The sequence below is a fragment of the Carcharodon carcharias genome, chromosome 4, assembly GCF_017639515.1.
Source record: "Carcharodon carcharias isolate sCarCar2 chromosome 4, sCarCar2.pri, whole genome shotgun sequence".
In the NCBI taxonomy this organism is placed as follows: domain Eukaryota; kingdom Metazoa; phylum Chordata; class Chondrichthyes; order Lamniformes; family Lamnidae; genus Carcharodon; species Carcharodon carcharias.
In genome coordinates, this window is record NC_054470.1 from 168,563,253 (window position 1) to 168,579,508 (window position 16,256).

General features: G+C 41.5%; 1 protein-coding gene across 3 annotated transcripts in view; it reads left to right on the top strand.

Annotated features, from left to right (window-relative positions):
• Positions 1–16,256, top strand: part of si:ch211-197n1.2 (EF-hand calcium-binding domain-containing protein 6) — a 139,333-nt gene that overhangs the window by 110,643 nt on the left and 12,434 nt on the right. For all 3 annotated transcript variants that reach the window (XM_041186355.1, XM_041186357.1, XM_041186356.1), the window contains one exon: positions 11,344–11,454. In XM_041186355.1, coding sequence (XP_041042289.1) covers positions 11,344–11,454 — 111 coding nt within the window. The remainder of the gene's footprint in view (positions 1–11,343; positions 11,455–16,256) is intronic.

The following is a 16,256-nucleotide window of genomic DNA, read 5'->3' on the forward strand; positions in this document are numbered from 1 at the left end:
AGAGACATATACAGAGTTGCGACTGAAAAAAGTGCCAAATTGCAGAGGGCTGTGAATGAGAATTTCTATTAGAACTATACATCTACAGGCAGCTATAAAAGCAATTCGGTGTGGCAACAATTAACACGGAAATCTCTGTAAAGAATATTGGGCAGTGGCAGGATATGCTGAATTTATTAATAAATAGATGTCCTATATTTTTCTAATGATTGTAATTAAAATATTTACAATTATACTATATTACACACATGCATAGCAATTATTATACAACAACGTGAAAGATTTAGCCTCCACATCTCCATTGCCTGTCAATTTTCTGTGTATTCTTAGAAATGACTTCCACAGCATGAGGTGACAAATCGTGCAAGTAGGTAAAATAGCCCCCTAATCGTCACTCGTTAAGCTACAAAGAGAGGTTAAGCAACCTAGGATAGTATTCCCTGGAATTTATAACATTAAGTGGGGTTTGGGGGGATATGATCTAAGTTTTCAAGATATTAAGGGGGATAGATAGGGTAAATAGAGAGAAATAAAACTATTCCTACTCTCTGAGAGCTCTAGCACGAGGGGACATACCTAAAAATTAGATCCTGTTAAATGAAACACTTGTTTCTCTTTATTTTGATAATAGTGCAAGGAGACTATAAAGCAAGTGGTGCAAACTGCAGTACACTATAAAGGTGCAGTAGTTCCATTTCAACATCCTAAACATGATGACTTAGTGTTGATTATCAATTAAAGGTGCTGAATACATATGAAAAATAGCTATAAAGAAAATCAGTCGGATTTATGAAGTGCAATTTTAGTTTACTGCACTTTTATTGTGCAGAGAGTTATATGCAAATTAATTTAGATATACAACAACTTATACTTAAATAGTGCCTTTAACATAGTGAAACGTTGCAAGGCATTCACAGGAGCATTATAAAACAAGTATGACACCGAGCCAAAAAAGGAGATATTAAGTCGGATGACCAAAGGATTGGTCAAAGAGGGAGGTTTTAAGGAATGTGTTAAAGGAGAAAAGTGAGGTAGAAAGACAAAGGGTTGCAGGGAAGGGATTCCAGGGCTTGGGGCTTGAGGGGAAAATTTCCAAGTGGTGGTGTCTAGTCTTGTCCTTCCAGATGGTAGCGGTTGTGGGTTTGGAAGGTACTGTCTAAGGAGTCTTGGTGACTTCCTGCAGTGCATCTTGTCATTTTTTAAATTTTTAATATTGATTTATTTTGATTTTCCAAAATTCTCTAAATTTGGGGAATGTTCCATTAGATTGGAAATTAGCAAATATAACTCCTTTATTCAAAAAGGGAGACAGAAAGCAGGGAACTATAGGCCAGTTAGCCTAACATCTGTCATAGGGAAAATGTTAGAAGCTATTATTAAAGATGTTATAGCAGGGCATTTAGAAAAATTCAAGGCAATCAGGCAGAGTCAACATGGTTTTGTAAAAGAAAAATCATGTTTAACCATTTTATTGGCGATCTTTGAAGAAGTCACATGTGCTGTGGATAACGGGGATGTACTGTACTTAAATTTCCCAAAGGCATTTGATAAAGTGCCACATCAAAGGTTATTGCAGAAAATAAAAGCTCATGGTGTAGGGGGTAACAGATTGGCATGGATAGAAAATTGGCTAGCAAACAGGAAGCAGACAGTTGGCTTAAATGTGTCTTTTTCTGGTTGGCAGGATGTGACAAGTGGTGTGTCACAGGACAAAAACAGAATTACCTGGAAAAACTCAGCTGGTCTGGCAGCATCGGCGGGGAAGAAAAGAGTTGACGTTTCGAGTCCTCATGACCCTTCGACGGAACTGAGTGATTCCAAGAAAGGGGTGAAATATAAGCTGGTTTAAGGTGTGTGTGTGGGGGGGGGTGGGGGGATGCGGTTTGGGTGGGGGGGAGGGAAGTGGGGGGTGGGTTTGGTTGTAGGGACAAACAAGCAGTGATAGAAGCAGATCATCAAAAGATGTCACAGACAACAGAACAAAAGAACACATAGGTGTTGAAGTTGGTGATATTATCTAAACGAATGTGCTAATTAAGAATGAATGGTAGGGCACCCAAGGTACAGCTCTAGTGGGGGTGGGGGGAGCATAAAAGATTTTAAAATATTTAAAAATAATGGAAATAGATGGGAAAAGAAAAATCTATATAATTTATTGGAAAAAACAAGGAAGGGGGAAGAAACAGAAAGGGGGTGGGGATGGAGGAGGGAGCTCAAGACCTAAAGTTGTTGAATTCAATATTCAGTCCGGAAGGCTGTAAAGTGCCTAGTTGGAAAATGAGGTGCTGTTCCTCCAGTTTGCGTTGGGCTTCACTGGAACAATGCAGCAAGCCAAGGACAGACATGTGGGCAAGAGAGCAGGATGGAGTGTTAAAATGGCAAGCGACAGGGAGGTTTGGGTCATTCTTGCGGACAGACCGCAGGTGTTCTGCAAAGCGGTCGCCCAGTTTACGTTTGGTCTCTCCAATGTAGAGGAGACCACATTGGGAGCAACGAATGCAGTAGACTAAGTTGGGGGAAATGCAAGTGAAGTGCTGCTTCACTTGAAAGGAGTGTTTGGGCCCTTGGACGGTGTGGAGAGAGGAAGTGAAGGGGCAGGTGTTACATCTTTTGCGTGGGCATGGGGTGGTGCCATAGGAGGGGGTTGAGGAGTAGGGGGTGATGGGGGAGTGGACCAGGGTGTCCCGGAAGGAGTGATCCCTATGGAATGCCGATGGGGGGGTGAAGGGAAGATGTGTTTGGTGGTGACATCATGCTGGAGTTGGCGGAAATGGTGGAGGATGATCCTTTGAATGCGGAGGCTGGTGGGGTGATAAGTGAGGACAAGGGGGACCCTATCATGTTTCTGGGAGGGAGGAGAAGACGTGAGGGCGGATGCACGGGAGATGGGCCGGACACGGTTGAGGGCCCTGTCAACGACCGTGGATGGAAAACCTTGGTTAAGGAAGAAGGAGGACATGTCAGAGGAACTGTTTTTGAAGGTAGCATCATCGGAACAGATACGACGGAGGCGAAGGAACTGAGAGAATGGGATGGAGTCCTTACAGGAAGCGGGGTGTGAGGAGCTGTAGTCGAGGTAGCTGTGGGAGTCGATAGGTTTGTAATGGATATTGGTGGACAGTCTATCACCAGAGATTGAGACAGAGAGGTCAAGGAAGGGAAGGGAAGTGTCAGACATGGACCACGTAAAAATGATGGAGGGGTGGAGATTGGAAGCAAAATTAATAAATTTTTCCAAGTCCCGACGAGAGCATGAAGCAGCACCGAACTAATCATCGATGTACCGGAGAAAGAGTTGTGGAAGGGGGCCGGAGTAGGACTGGAACAAGGAATGTTCCACATACCCCATAAAGAGACAGGCATAGCTGGGGCCCATGCGGGTACCCATAGCCACACCTTTTATTTGGAGGAAGTGAGAGGAGTTGAAGGAGAAATTGTTCAGTGTGAGAACAAGTTCAGCCAGACGGAGGAGAGTAGTGGTGGATGGGGATTGTTCGGGCCTCTGTTCAAGGAAGGAGCTAAGGGCCCTCAGACCATCCTGGTGGGGGATGAAGGTGTAGAGGGATTGGACGTCCATGGTGAAGAGGAAGTGGTTGGGGCCAGGGAACTGGAAATTGTTGATGTGACGTAAGGTGTCAGAGGAATCACGGATGTAGGTGGGAAGGGACTGGACAACACTGCTTGTTTGTCCCTACAACCACACCCCCCCTCCACTTCTCTCCCCCCACCCAAAACACCCCCCCCCCCCACACACACACACACACGCACACACCTTAAACCAGCTTATATTTCACCCCTTTCTTGGATTCACTCAGTTCTGTCGAAGGGTCATGAGGACTCGAAACATCAACTCTTTTCTTCTCCGCCGATGCTGCCAGACCTGCTGAGTTTTTCCAGGTAATTCTGTTTTTGTTTTGGATTTCCAGCATCCGCAGTTTTTTTGTTTTTATATTAGTGTGTCACAGGAATCAGTGCTGAGACATCAACTTTTTGCAATTTATATGAATGACTTGGATGAAGGGACTGAAGAAATGGTTTCTAAATTTACTGATGACACAAAGATAGGTAGGAAAATAAGTTGTGAAGAAGATGTAAGGAGGTTACAAAGTGACATAGATAGGACAAGTGAGTGGGCAAAGATCTGGCAAATGGAATATAATGTGGGAAAATGTGAAATTGTTCACTGTGGGAGGAAGAGTGAAAAAAAGGCTTATTACATAAATGCTGAGAGATTGAGGAGCTCTGAGATTCAGAGGGATCCTTGTGCATGAATCACAAAAGGTTAGTAGGCAAATACAGCAGGTAAATAGGAAAGCTAATAGAATGTTGTCATTCATTGTGAGGGGAATTGATTACAGAAGTGGGGAAGTTATGCTTCAGTTGTGCAGGACATTGGTGAGACCATATCTGGAGTTTTGTGTACAATACTGATCTCCTTATTTAAAGAAAGATGTAAATGCATTAGAAGCAGTTCAGAGAAGGTTTACTAGATTAATACCAGGAATGAGGAAAGGTTGGATAGGTTAGGCTTGGATCAACTGGAATTTAGTAGAGTGAGAGGCAACTTAATTGAAACCTTTAAGATTCTGAGCGATCTTGACAGGGTGGATGTGGAGTGGATGTTTTCTCTTGTGGGAGAATCTAGAACTAGGGGTCACTGTTTAAAAATAAGGGGTTGCTCATTTAAGTCAGAGATGTGGAGAAATTCTTCCTCTCAGAGGGTTGTGAGTCTTTAGAACTCTATTCCTCAAAAGGCGGTGGAAGCAGAGTCTTTCAATATTTTTAAGGCATGACTAGATAGATTCTTGATTAACAAGGGGGTGAAAGGTTATCGGGGGTATGCAGGAATGTGGGGTTGAAGTTACATTCAGATCAGCCATGATCTTATTGAATGTCAGAGCAGTCTTGAGGAGCCGAGTGGCCTACTCCTGCTCTTAATTTGTATGTTCGTATGTTTTGTAGATGGTACACCTGCTGCACTGTGCGTCGGTGGTGGAGGGAGTTAATGTTGGTGGATGGAGCGGGCTGCTTTGCCCTGGATGGTGTCAAGCTTCTTGAGTGTTGTTGAAGATGCACACATCCAGGCACGCAGAGAGTATTCCATCACACTCCTGACTTGTGCTTTGTAGATAATGAACTGGCTTTGGGAAGTCAGGAGGTGAGTTACTTACCACAGGACTTTTAAAAAATTAATTCACAAGATGTGGGCTTTGCTGGCTGGGCCAGCATTTATTGCCCAACCCTAGTTGCCCTTGAGGAGGTGGTGGTGAGCTGCCTTCTTGAACCGCTGCGGTCCATGTGGTGTGGGTATGCCCACAGTACTGTTGGAGAAGGAGTTCCAGGATTTTGACCCAGTGATTCCTAGCTTCTGACCTGCTCTTGTAGCCACAGTATTTATATGGTTTGTCCGGTTCACTTTATGGTCAATGGTAACCTCCAGGATGTTGATAGTGGGGGAATCAGTGATGGTAATGCCATTGCATGTTAAGGGACGATGGTTACATCCTCCCTTGTTGGAGATGGTCTTCACCTGGCACTTGTGTGATGTGAATGTTACTTGCCAAGTGACAGCCCAAGCCTGGATATTGTCCAGGTGTTGCTGCATTTGGAGATGGGCTGCTTTAGTATCTGAGGAGTCGCAAATGGTGCTGAATATTGTGCAATCATCAGTGAACATCCCCATCTCTGACCTTATGATGGAAGGAAGGTCATTCATGAGGTAGCTGAAGATGATTGGGCCGAAGACACTACCCTGAGGAACTCCTGCAGTGACGTCCTGGAATTGAGACAATTGATCTCCAATAACCACAACCATCTTCCTTTGTGTTAGATGTGACTCGAGCCAGTGGAGAATTTTCCCCCTGAATCCTGTATTGGTTGAGCAGTTAGATTCACTGCCTCAGCTCATCCGCTGCTGAAACACTCATCCATACCTTTGTTACCTTTAGACTTGACTATTCCAATGCTCTCCTGGCCCACCTTCCACCCTTCATTAACTTGAGATCATCCAAAACTCTGCTGCCAGTATTCTAACTTGCACCAAGCCCTGTTCATCCATTTGCCTACTGACTGACTTTGGCTTCTAGTAAAGCAATGACCAGATTTTAAAATTCTCATTCCTCCTCTATGGCCTCACCCTTCCCTATCCCTGTAATCTTCTCCAGCCCCAAAACTCTGAGATATCTGCATTCTTCTAATTCTTGTCTCTCCTCTAATTCTGGTCCCTTGTGCATTCCCACTTTGAATTGCTGCACCATTGGTCACCGTACGTTCCTTCACTTTTGCTGCATCAAAATCCTGGAACTCCCTTCCTAACAGCACTGTGGGTGTACCTACATTACATGGACTGCAGCAGTTCAAGAAGGCAGCTCACCACCACCTTCTCAAGGGCAATTAAGGCTAGACAATAAAATGTTGGCCTAGCTAGCGGCACCCACATCTCATGAATGAATAAAAGAAGGGATGTTGGACAAGCAGTGTGACAAATTACAGATAGTGGAGGGGTCAAAAGAGGTGATGGTCAGGAAGAGCTGCATGCCATCAGTGTACATGAGGAACATGACAGGTTTTTAAATGATGGTGCCGAAATTCAAATAGCAGATTTGTGACGATAGCTTGATGGTCAATACTTTGAAATCTGATCTTAATCTTATGGCATTATACACAGAAGTGGCTAAAGCTCACTGCAAACAGGATAAAGTTAACAAAAATACTCATTTAACAAATAGAATATCAGTAAGTCACAGTGTTTGAAAACAATAACGTATCAAACTGTCAGAATTTTTTTTAAACCACTAACTGCCTCAAAGTTATCACTACTGATTGTATAGAAGATGCCTGAGGAGCTTACATTGGACTTTGACAAATTGTACAATTTAAAATAAAACTTCAGGGAAACAGTATACACCAAAGTAGTTTGATCAGCCCGCCAAACATTTGGCATTATCAAACTTAGCAATAGGAATGTTTTCAAATGTGACAAAGACTGAATTTCTGAAGTAGGGCTGCAAAATTGTTCTGTTATAGTGGGATGCAGTGGAACAGCCACAAACCCTGCCAGCATCTGGATATGGCAGGTTCCAGCCTTAGAGTTCCCAGAGGCCTTGGTTGAGGGAAGATCCTCTGCTCACCACAAGATCACTGATACTGAATGGTTCGGGGTTGAGGCTGCAGCAGAGGTGAACAACACTGGCAATAGTTGCTTCCTCGATCTCAAAGAGGCTCAAAGAACTTGTCAAAGAGTTTCATCAGAAGTTATGAAGATGGTACACTAAGTATGGTGAGGCATTCCTGTGTGTTGAAGGACAGAAGCGGGCTCACTAGGGACCATGGGTGTGTGAAATCCAGGCAAGAATTGGAGTCAGAGCTCCTGAAAGATTTGAAGGGTGGCAGCTTTGCTCCTCCACCCGACCCCCCCGCCCCCCCCCGCCTTCAACCTGGACAAAACACCCTGTATCTCCAGAGCTTCAGCAGGGTGGAATGAGACAGATGTGCTCCCACTCTGCCAAAGACCCAATGCTGTAGACCTCCCTTCAAACCTGTTAACTTCTGTAGATTCTACAGTGAAGTTCAGTTTTTATTTATGCCTTCATGGGATCATCACTGGAAGGCCAGCTTTTGTTGCCCATCCCTTGTCCTTGAAAAGGAGAAGGTGAACCACCTTCTTGAGCTGCTGCTGTCTATCTGGAGTGGTGCACCCACAATGCTATTAGGGAAAAAGTTCAAGGATTTCGATCTAGCAACAGCAAAGGAACAGCGATATAGTTCTAAATCAGGATTGTGTGTGGCTTGGAGGGGAACTTGCAGGTGGTGGTGTCCATCTGCTGCCCTTGATTTCTCGGTGATAAAGGTCACGGGTTTGGAAGGAGGCTTGGTGAATTAATGCAGTGTATTTTGTATTTGCACTGCTGCCACTGTGTATCAGTGGTGAAGGGATGAATGTTTAAGTTGGTGGGTAGGACCGATCACATGGGTACCAGTATTAGGTGTAATTCTTGCACAATTGTTGGGATTGCACTTCCATGGATTTATGGGGACAATATTTTTGCAAGTTACCATTTTAGAAATTGCTGCAACTTGAGGTTCTTGTGTGACAACCATGACACATTGTTCCAAGGCCACACTAGTTCTCTAACATCTGTACAGTGGAACCATAAATATTGATGAGTTTGACCAATTTTTTGAAAATACATGGAGCTATCCAGTCCCAGAGGATTGTGGCTGTCATGTTCAGTAGCCTTTTGATGAGAAATAAAATAGAACTCTGGATCAGCACCTGAAAGACAAAGTGAGATTAATGGACAAGATTTTTCTGTAGCATTTAAGTGCATCTGCCATTAGCTAGACTTTCCCTTGCACTCATCATTGCAAAGTATTTTTGTGTTCTAAATTATTAATGGCACAGTGATGGGGAAACTGAGCATTTGGAACCAAAATGAACAGGGCAAGCAACTGTGCATCTCCTTAACCAATCAGATTGAAGGGCTGTGAAGGAAATGTAAATTAGATTGGGTGAATTCAATGCCAAATCAGGTACAGGAAGAGAAATAAAGAGATGGAAAGAGAGAGTTAGAAAAGAGAAAGTAAAAGCTGAGAATATATTAATTTAAATTTTACATTTTTGAAATCTCCAACAAAAATTAAAACCTGGAGGAATGAGAGACCATACTTATAATAGTTAATTTTCAGTGCCAGAGCGGATGATTGGCAATAATTAACCATTGTCATGTTAAATGAGTACATATGCTGGAAATAACAAGAATTTCTGTGGCAAGTTTAATTCATATCTACTACACAAATACAAAAATGTCATAATATTCAATGCATTTCAATGATGAAGCAAGTCGTTTTTGAAAAACAGCTGTGACAGCAATGTTTGGATATTGATGTTTAACCACATATCTGCTTCTCCCCTGAAGCTGCTGTACCTTTTATTCTTAAATAATGAAGAGTTCCTTTTGCCTCACCAATATTTTGACAGAAAAAGCTAACCCATTATTTTGTATGGGGCCCCTTTTCAGATGAGTTCCTACTGAACTCTGAAACCACTGTAATCCGATGCCAACATCAGACATTCTCAGGTCAGACATAGCGCAACTAGGTGCAGAGTGAAATTCTCTTTTCCTGTGGAGGGAGTGTTGAATGGAATCTTACAGGCCTTAGTGTTTGAACTTCTGTTGATTCACTACCAGGATGTAACAACTGGCATGCCACTGTTTTGTGGATTTTTTATGTTCTACATAGATGTGATTTGGAAAACGTTAAAAGGAATAATATTGGAATTTGCTGATGATGCCAAATTAAGGGGTGCGGTTAACTATTAGGAATGTTACAGGAGACCAGAGGAGTAACCAGATATATGGGAAATGCAGTTCAACAAGGATGAGTCCGCTGACCCTTTGAGGAAATGAGTAGAAAATAGAAACAAAACCTAAATGGGAAAATTCTCAATGGAATGGAGAAATATAGGTCTGCAGATAGACAGATCTTTAAGCAAGATTTCAGTGGGTCAAGTCATGAAAAGGCCAAATGGGATTCTGGACTTTGTATATCAGATGATTGAATAAAGGTAAGGAAGTGATAATGAATTTATAGACCAAATTGATTCGGACATAGTTGGAGTACTATGTGCAGCTTTCTACATGCCATTATAAAAAGAACATTGGAGCCATGGAAAAAATACAACACTGATTCACTAGGAAGTGAGTTTGGATAAAAAATGGAAGAACCTCAGTCTGTCTTTACTGAAGCAGAGAAAATTAAGAAAACGTCTAATAGAATTTAAGATCATGAAAGAAGTTGCGAGGGTAAATACAAAAGATTTTTTCCACTAGTCAATGAATCAAAAAGAAGAGCGCTAAAAATTTATAATTAATATTAGGAGCATTAAGATCATTTTAACAAAATAATACATTCAATCACAACATTAGAAAATGCAATTAAACACATGAAGAAAAAAAATATTAAAATATTCAAAGGGAAAAATAGAACTGAAATACATAGCTCCAATGTGGAACTAACAGTAACGTATGTAACCTGGGCAGGTTTAACTTACTATTATTTGAAATACTATTATTTTAATCGATTTTTGTTAGTTGAAAGTTTGCTTCAGGATGAAAGATGGAAGGTGAAATGCATTTTGTTGAATTCACACCACTCTCCAAAATTCTAATATTGTTTCCTCTTCTAGTGGTGACAGGTTGAATAAAATTTAAGTTAAAAGAGTAAAATTGGGGCAGATCTCACAGTCCCAGCAGCCCAATTTTAGTGCAAGTGGGCACATCCATTTTCCAAGAATGTTTAAAAAAATTGAGAAATAAGTTTACAAAGTCCTTGGGAGACTCAAGTACTGTTGGGCACTTTTAAAAAGCAGTCACACTAGGCTGGAGCTATAGTTCCTCTGTTGCACACTTTCTAGAGATTATCAATTGAAATGGTCTCAATGCCTTTGGGAATAAGATTCCATAGGAACCTTGGGAGGGAAAAGATCTTTTGTAAAACTATGCTCTTAGCTATTTAGGTAGTCTATACTTAAGCGAAGCCAATGCGTGGTAATTTTGATCCACTACTGAGGGAGCTTCCCCTGATTTAGCTTTGTTTCATTCGTGCTCTATAATGAGGTGCCTAGTGTCTTATAAAGACTGTGAGAACATATTGAAAAACATAAAATGGCATGTTTTGCTGAAACTGCTTGGTTTTTGTACCTGTGACTTTCCAGAGGATGGGACAATAAGATATTCAGGCTGCATTGTGTAGTCTTAATGTAGGTTTCTTAAACTGCTATTGCATTGTACTCTGGGTTATGACGTTCTGTTATTCAACAATTGTAGAATATCGAAGCTTTATTCCATTTTCTTCTTTAGATCTATTATAGTTAAATATTTAGTTAAAACTCTTATGAAGTTATCCCCATATGTAAATGGGGATAATTATCTTAGGTGTTCAAAAAGCTCCTGCCACTTTCCTAAGTTTTAGCATGCTGACTAAATCCTTTTGGAAGCCTTTTCATAGTTCACTTGTTTAAGTTAGTATGAGTGGTTAACTGCAATGAATAACTTCATAAGCTACAAACCCATCTGATTTGTTTGGCTGTATAGTATGGATCTCCAGCCATCAGATGGGCTATACTTACGGATGGATTGCCTAGTAGAATTTCTTTCTTTTTGAGATCTGGAGCCATCAAAACCCTGATTAACCTCTGATATTCATGTGGTGCTCTTGATCTTGAAGACAGATTCTGTAACAAAAAGTTAACGGCTGCCATATGCCGAGTGTTTTGTGGGTAGTGCTGACCTGAAAGTGAACTTGCTCTTTGACTGCTGTTTTCTTCTTTTTTCCTTGCAGGTTTGGTGTGGAGATTACTGATGAAGAGTTTGAGCTGCTCATTGACAGAATCTCCCTTGATGAAGACGGAAATGTCCGGTACCCACAATTCATGGCCATGTTTGACTCTAGGTATGGCTTTATTTCTGGTTCTTTTTGGGGGGCAGATTTGGAAACCCTTTTAAACTCTAAGCCAGCATCAGAATATGCTTTAAATTGACACAACGTATTTATCTCATATGCTGCTTTGACAGCTTTACATATCTGAAATCTGTTCAACTTCAATCTGAGGGATCAATGAACCTCTGTCTTGATTGTTACAATATTGTGCAAAGTGCATCCAATTCCTTTATGTTTCTCCACATTGTGACTTTTAAAGCAGTGGGAATATATTTGTTTATATTTATTTGAAAGTTAAGTTGAATTTCTTTAAGGAGTACCAATTATATCCATCGTTCCTTGGCAAATTATTTCACTTTACTCAGTGTGGATGGTCTGAAAGGAATAAAACTGATACAATCACACTTATCAACATGATATTATTACAGGTCAAAGAATACTAATTCCCCATTATTGTTAACCTAACAGGTGTATCAGGGAAACAAAAACATGATTCAGCAGTAGTTGAAGAACAGCCCTTTCAAATAAAATAGGCCAATGTCCCTTGTCTTTAAAATAGCATACCAACTCTTGACAAGGAAGTGAACCTGATGAGCTCTGAATGTTTTAGTACACTCGCCCTCACAAATGAACTGCATTTGAATTGAATTTACTTTAAATAATTGCTGTAAAATGTAAAATACAGTTTTATCCATGAGATGCAGCCCTTCAGAAATAACATTCATGATAAAAATATCAACATGTGAAACCTTCTCACAATTACTCTGCTTTTCGATTCTTATTGAGTGCGGGATTTAATTCAAATTCAATTGGTGATGACTGTTATAAAACATGAGAGATACATAAAAGCTAAAACCTTCTTCCACCGTTAAATTATCTTCCCAGAGGCCTTAGACTTTGCCTTTGTGTGGTCTTATTTTTAATATGTAAAAGTATCCAGTAAACAGCTGGTGCAGTGAACACTAAGTAGATATTAAACGTGTGTGGGAACTGCGGGCAGAAAATCCAAACCGATTTAGATTCAGTGCACTGGTTTTCCATTTTTTTTATTAAAAAGGGGAAAAAGTGACTGTTAGAAATGCTAGAAAAAAGTTAGTACTGGTCAGGCTTGGGGTAAACAATAGCACAGTGTTGTCGCGGGCTGCTACCAGGACCTTGATATTCTTCCCATGTCAGTATAACCACTACTGGGAGGTAGCTCGATTCAGGATTACCATATCATTAATAGTATCCATGACTTTTGTTCAAAGGCTACTTGTGTGATGTTGCCTTGTGGATGAAGCTGCTTAATCCTCTGAGCCGCAGCTGTAGAGAGGGGCTTCTTCAGAGCCGCCCACACTGACTTCCCTGTCCCCCTAAATCGATTCAAGAAAAAAAACAGACAGAAACAACAATCAACTCAAACAGAGTAAAAAGAAACATCCATTCTACACTTCCACATTCATCCACAAACCCCGATCCCTGCCAATGTTCTCCATTCATCCCATCTCCAACATCCCCATCGCTACTCGGATGGTGGCCGGCTTAGCTCTGTCCAAAGATTTTCTCTCTCCACATATATCTTTCTTTTTTCCATCTCTCTGTCTCCCCACCCCCCGCCCCCCCACCTCAACTTTCTCCGTGTGACAAATGTTCAACGTGTAACTATTAGCCTCCCTGAATCACGCTGCGCTGTTTTATTCCACTTTTGCCCCCCCGTCCCCCTTGAGGTCGTGTCTTACACGGAGTCCCCACTGTGGCTGGCAGCTTTGGGTCAGCAATCTTTAAGACAGCGACATGGGCTGAAATTTTCCACCCTTTATTATTTCTTCACTACCGACCTTCCACTCGGGTTCTCGTACTGCAGTATCTCCGGGGGCTAGTAGCCCCATTTGGTCGTTTTCTAACCCGACCATCGCACACCTCATTCACCCTCATGTCAAATTAGCCCCCCTGCAGCAGAAGTAGACAGATATGGTCTCAAATGAATGCTAATAGCCCGCCTTGTGAACAATGTATTTAGCTAGCCAGCCTAATTTTAGAAACAGCGCATGTAGTTGTGTCTCGAAGCAAGACCCACAGAAAACACTGTAAACAAATTGTCTACACCAGTTTTGTTTGCCTTCGGTAATTCTAAATAAGAAAGAGTGAGCCTGTTAAAATGGAAAGTGGCTCTAGAAGCTAAATGAAAGCTTTGCTCTGCACTGCTGTTCCAAGAAGGACTTTATTTCAACGGATTGCTCACATATTGCTTCTCGTATTCATTTGCTAACTTGTCACATCTCAAATAGTCTCCTTAATTTCCTCGCTGAATGCAAAAAAAAAAACGCCACTAACGCTATTCTTGCCAGATTTCTGCGGTGGTTTATCACACAACACACATTTCTTTTATTTCCAGTTTCTTTCCTTGTACAGGGTCTAAGCTTGATCGTCTGTTCGCAGAGAATGGAGCAAATGGACGCAAAATTCCAGCTTTATCCGCCCTAAAATGTGTCCTTTTTCCCCTCTGACAGCCCCAACACCTGCATCTTTGCACCCACTTTGCATGGAGACCGAGGTGCCAATCGCAAATACATATATTAATAAATTAACAATGAACAAATCATTTAATCCTGACCGCCCTGTGCCCTTGCAATTGTGATTTGGTGTTCTGAAGCAATTTTGCCATTGGTAATTATTTCGATAAAGTCCTCATTTACTTGCTAAGTGTCAGGCTAATTTCGCATTGTTTTCGCTTGGTTAAATCTGTCTGACCCCGGGTCGCCCCCTGTAACCGTGTCTCTCGTGGAGACTCTGAGTGATCCTCCTGTTCAAATAGATGGAAAGTGTCTGTCATTAGCCGTGGACAAAAGCTTCCACGTTTGCAGCTAACAGCTTCCCAAAAGCAGCCACACCGTTCACCCAAGCGCAAGAAAAACTCATTTAGTGATGTCTTTTGTTTTTTCTATTCATAGGAACTTGTAGGGTTGACTGGTGTCAAGTTTGTCAGGTGTTGGATCTGTTGAACTGCCACTCTTTTCACACATGATATGGCGACTCTATCAGCAACCAGGCTTCCCTCGCCTCATGCCTCGCCTCTCTGATAACCTTTATGTGCAGATCTTTTCAACATCATGTTAATGAGTAAATTCCCCTGTTACTAGGGACCAGACTACTTTTAATGCACATGGCTACTAAGGTCACTTTCCTCTTAGCATCAACATTGTCATTAGTTGAACCTGAGAGATGAATGGATCAGGGACTGTTTGTATTGTAGGTACTGCCCATTCCAATTCAATGGAGACTTCTTAGTGACAGACAATGATGGAAGAACAGTGCAGTGTTTGTTGAGGAAGGCTTCTGAGGATTTTATTGGATCAGATAGTAATTACTTAAGAAAAGCTGAACTTGATAGATGATTAGAAAATAGGTGATGGTCAACAGTTTGCTTCAGGATGGAAGATGGAAGATGAAATGCATTTAAAAAATAATTTGCTCTGTCATCTCCTGTGCTTTTTAGTGCTATGTTAGTCTATTAGTGTATTAGCCACTTCTCATCTGTAACAGATGCGACAATTTCCCTGTCAGCTAACATCTGTTTTGAGGTGAAAAAGATTTATGGAATTCAAAGCAAATGATAAGTGGCTATTAGTTCTGTAACAGTGGGTGACAGGATGGCATCTTACCAATGGTTTATGCTATTTAAAGGAAGTATAATTTTTGATGGTGTGGATATACTCATGTGATGTTGCCAACTGACAGTACAACTCAGAGTCAGGCTGTAATCTGACTCAGACCACAGTGGTCTAAGGATCTTTGTAGCAGGTAGGTTCCATATCACTTTTGCTTGAAGCCAAATTTCATATAAATCCAGTGCACTGTGCAAAGTGGTTTAAAATGTGATCAGTGGGGCAGGGTCCCTTGGTCCTCCATATATACTATGTAAGCTTACAGCAAGTTATTTTAATATTGAAAGAGCAGTCTTTAACTCAGGCTCTCTGAACATTTAAAATTTACACCTGAGAGCAAAGCTCTGCTCGTGTATATCACCTTGCTTGAGTAATACCATTCAGCCCTGTGACAGCAACAACATGCATTTATATAGCACCTTTAACATAGTAAAATATCCCAAGTTGCTTCACAGGAGTGTTATCAAGCAAAATTTGATACTGAGCAACATAAGGGAATATTAGGACAGATGACCAAAAGCAAAAGGTCAATGAGGTAGGTTTTAAGGAGGCACTTAAAGGATGAAAGAGAGGTGAAGTGCTTTGGAGAGGGAATTCCAGAGCTTAGGGCTTTACCAGCTGAAGGCTTGGCTGCTAATGGTGGAGCTATTAAAATTGGTGCCACACAAGAGTCTAGAATTAGCAGAGTGCAGTTATCGCAGAGGGATGCAAGGCTGGAGGGGGCTGCAGTGATAAGAAAGGGTGAAGTCATGGAGGGATTTGAAAACCAGGTAAAGAATTTTAAAATTGAGGCATTGCAGGTCAGCAAACACAGGAATGGTGAGTAAACAGGACTTGGTGCAAGTTAGGATAGAGGCAGCAGAGTTTTGGATCAGCTTATGTTTGTGGAGGGTTATGAGCTCTAGGAAAGGCAAGAACAGCATCATCGAGGGAGGTCCATTACTACATAGCTCCCCTCCATGTACTATCCTGACTTGACGTGTACTACCATTCCTTCATTATTGTTGGGTGAAAATCTGCCATTACCATGGAAGCACTGTAACCACAAGGGCTACAATGGTTCAAGGAAAAGGCTCACCAACACCTTCTAAGGTAATTAGGAATAGGCAATAAATGTGACATTGAGTGTCATCCAAGACCAGTGAACAAATATATTAAAAAGCATAT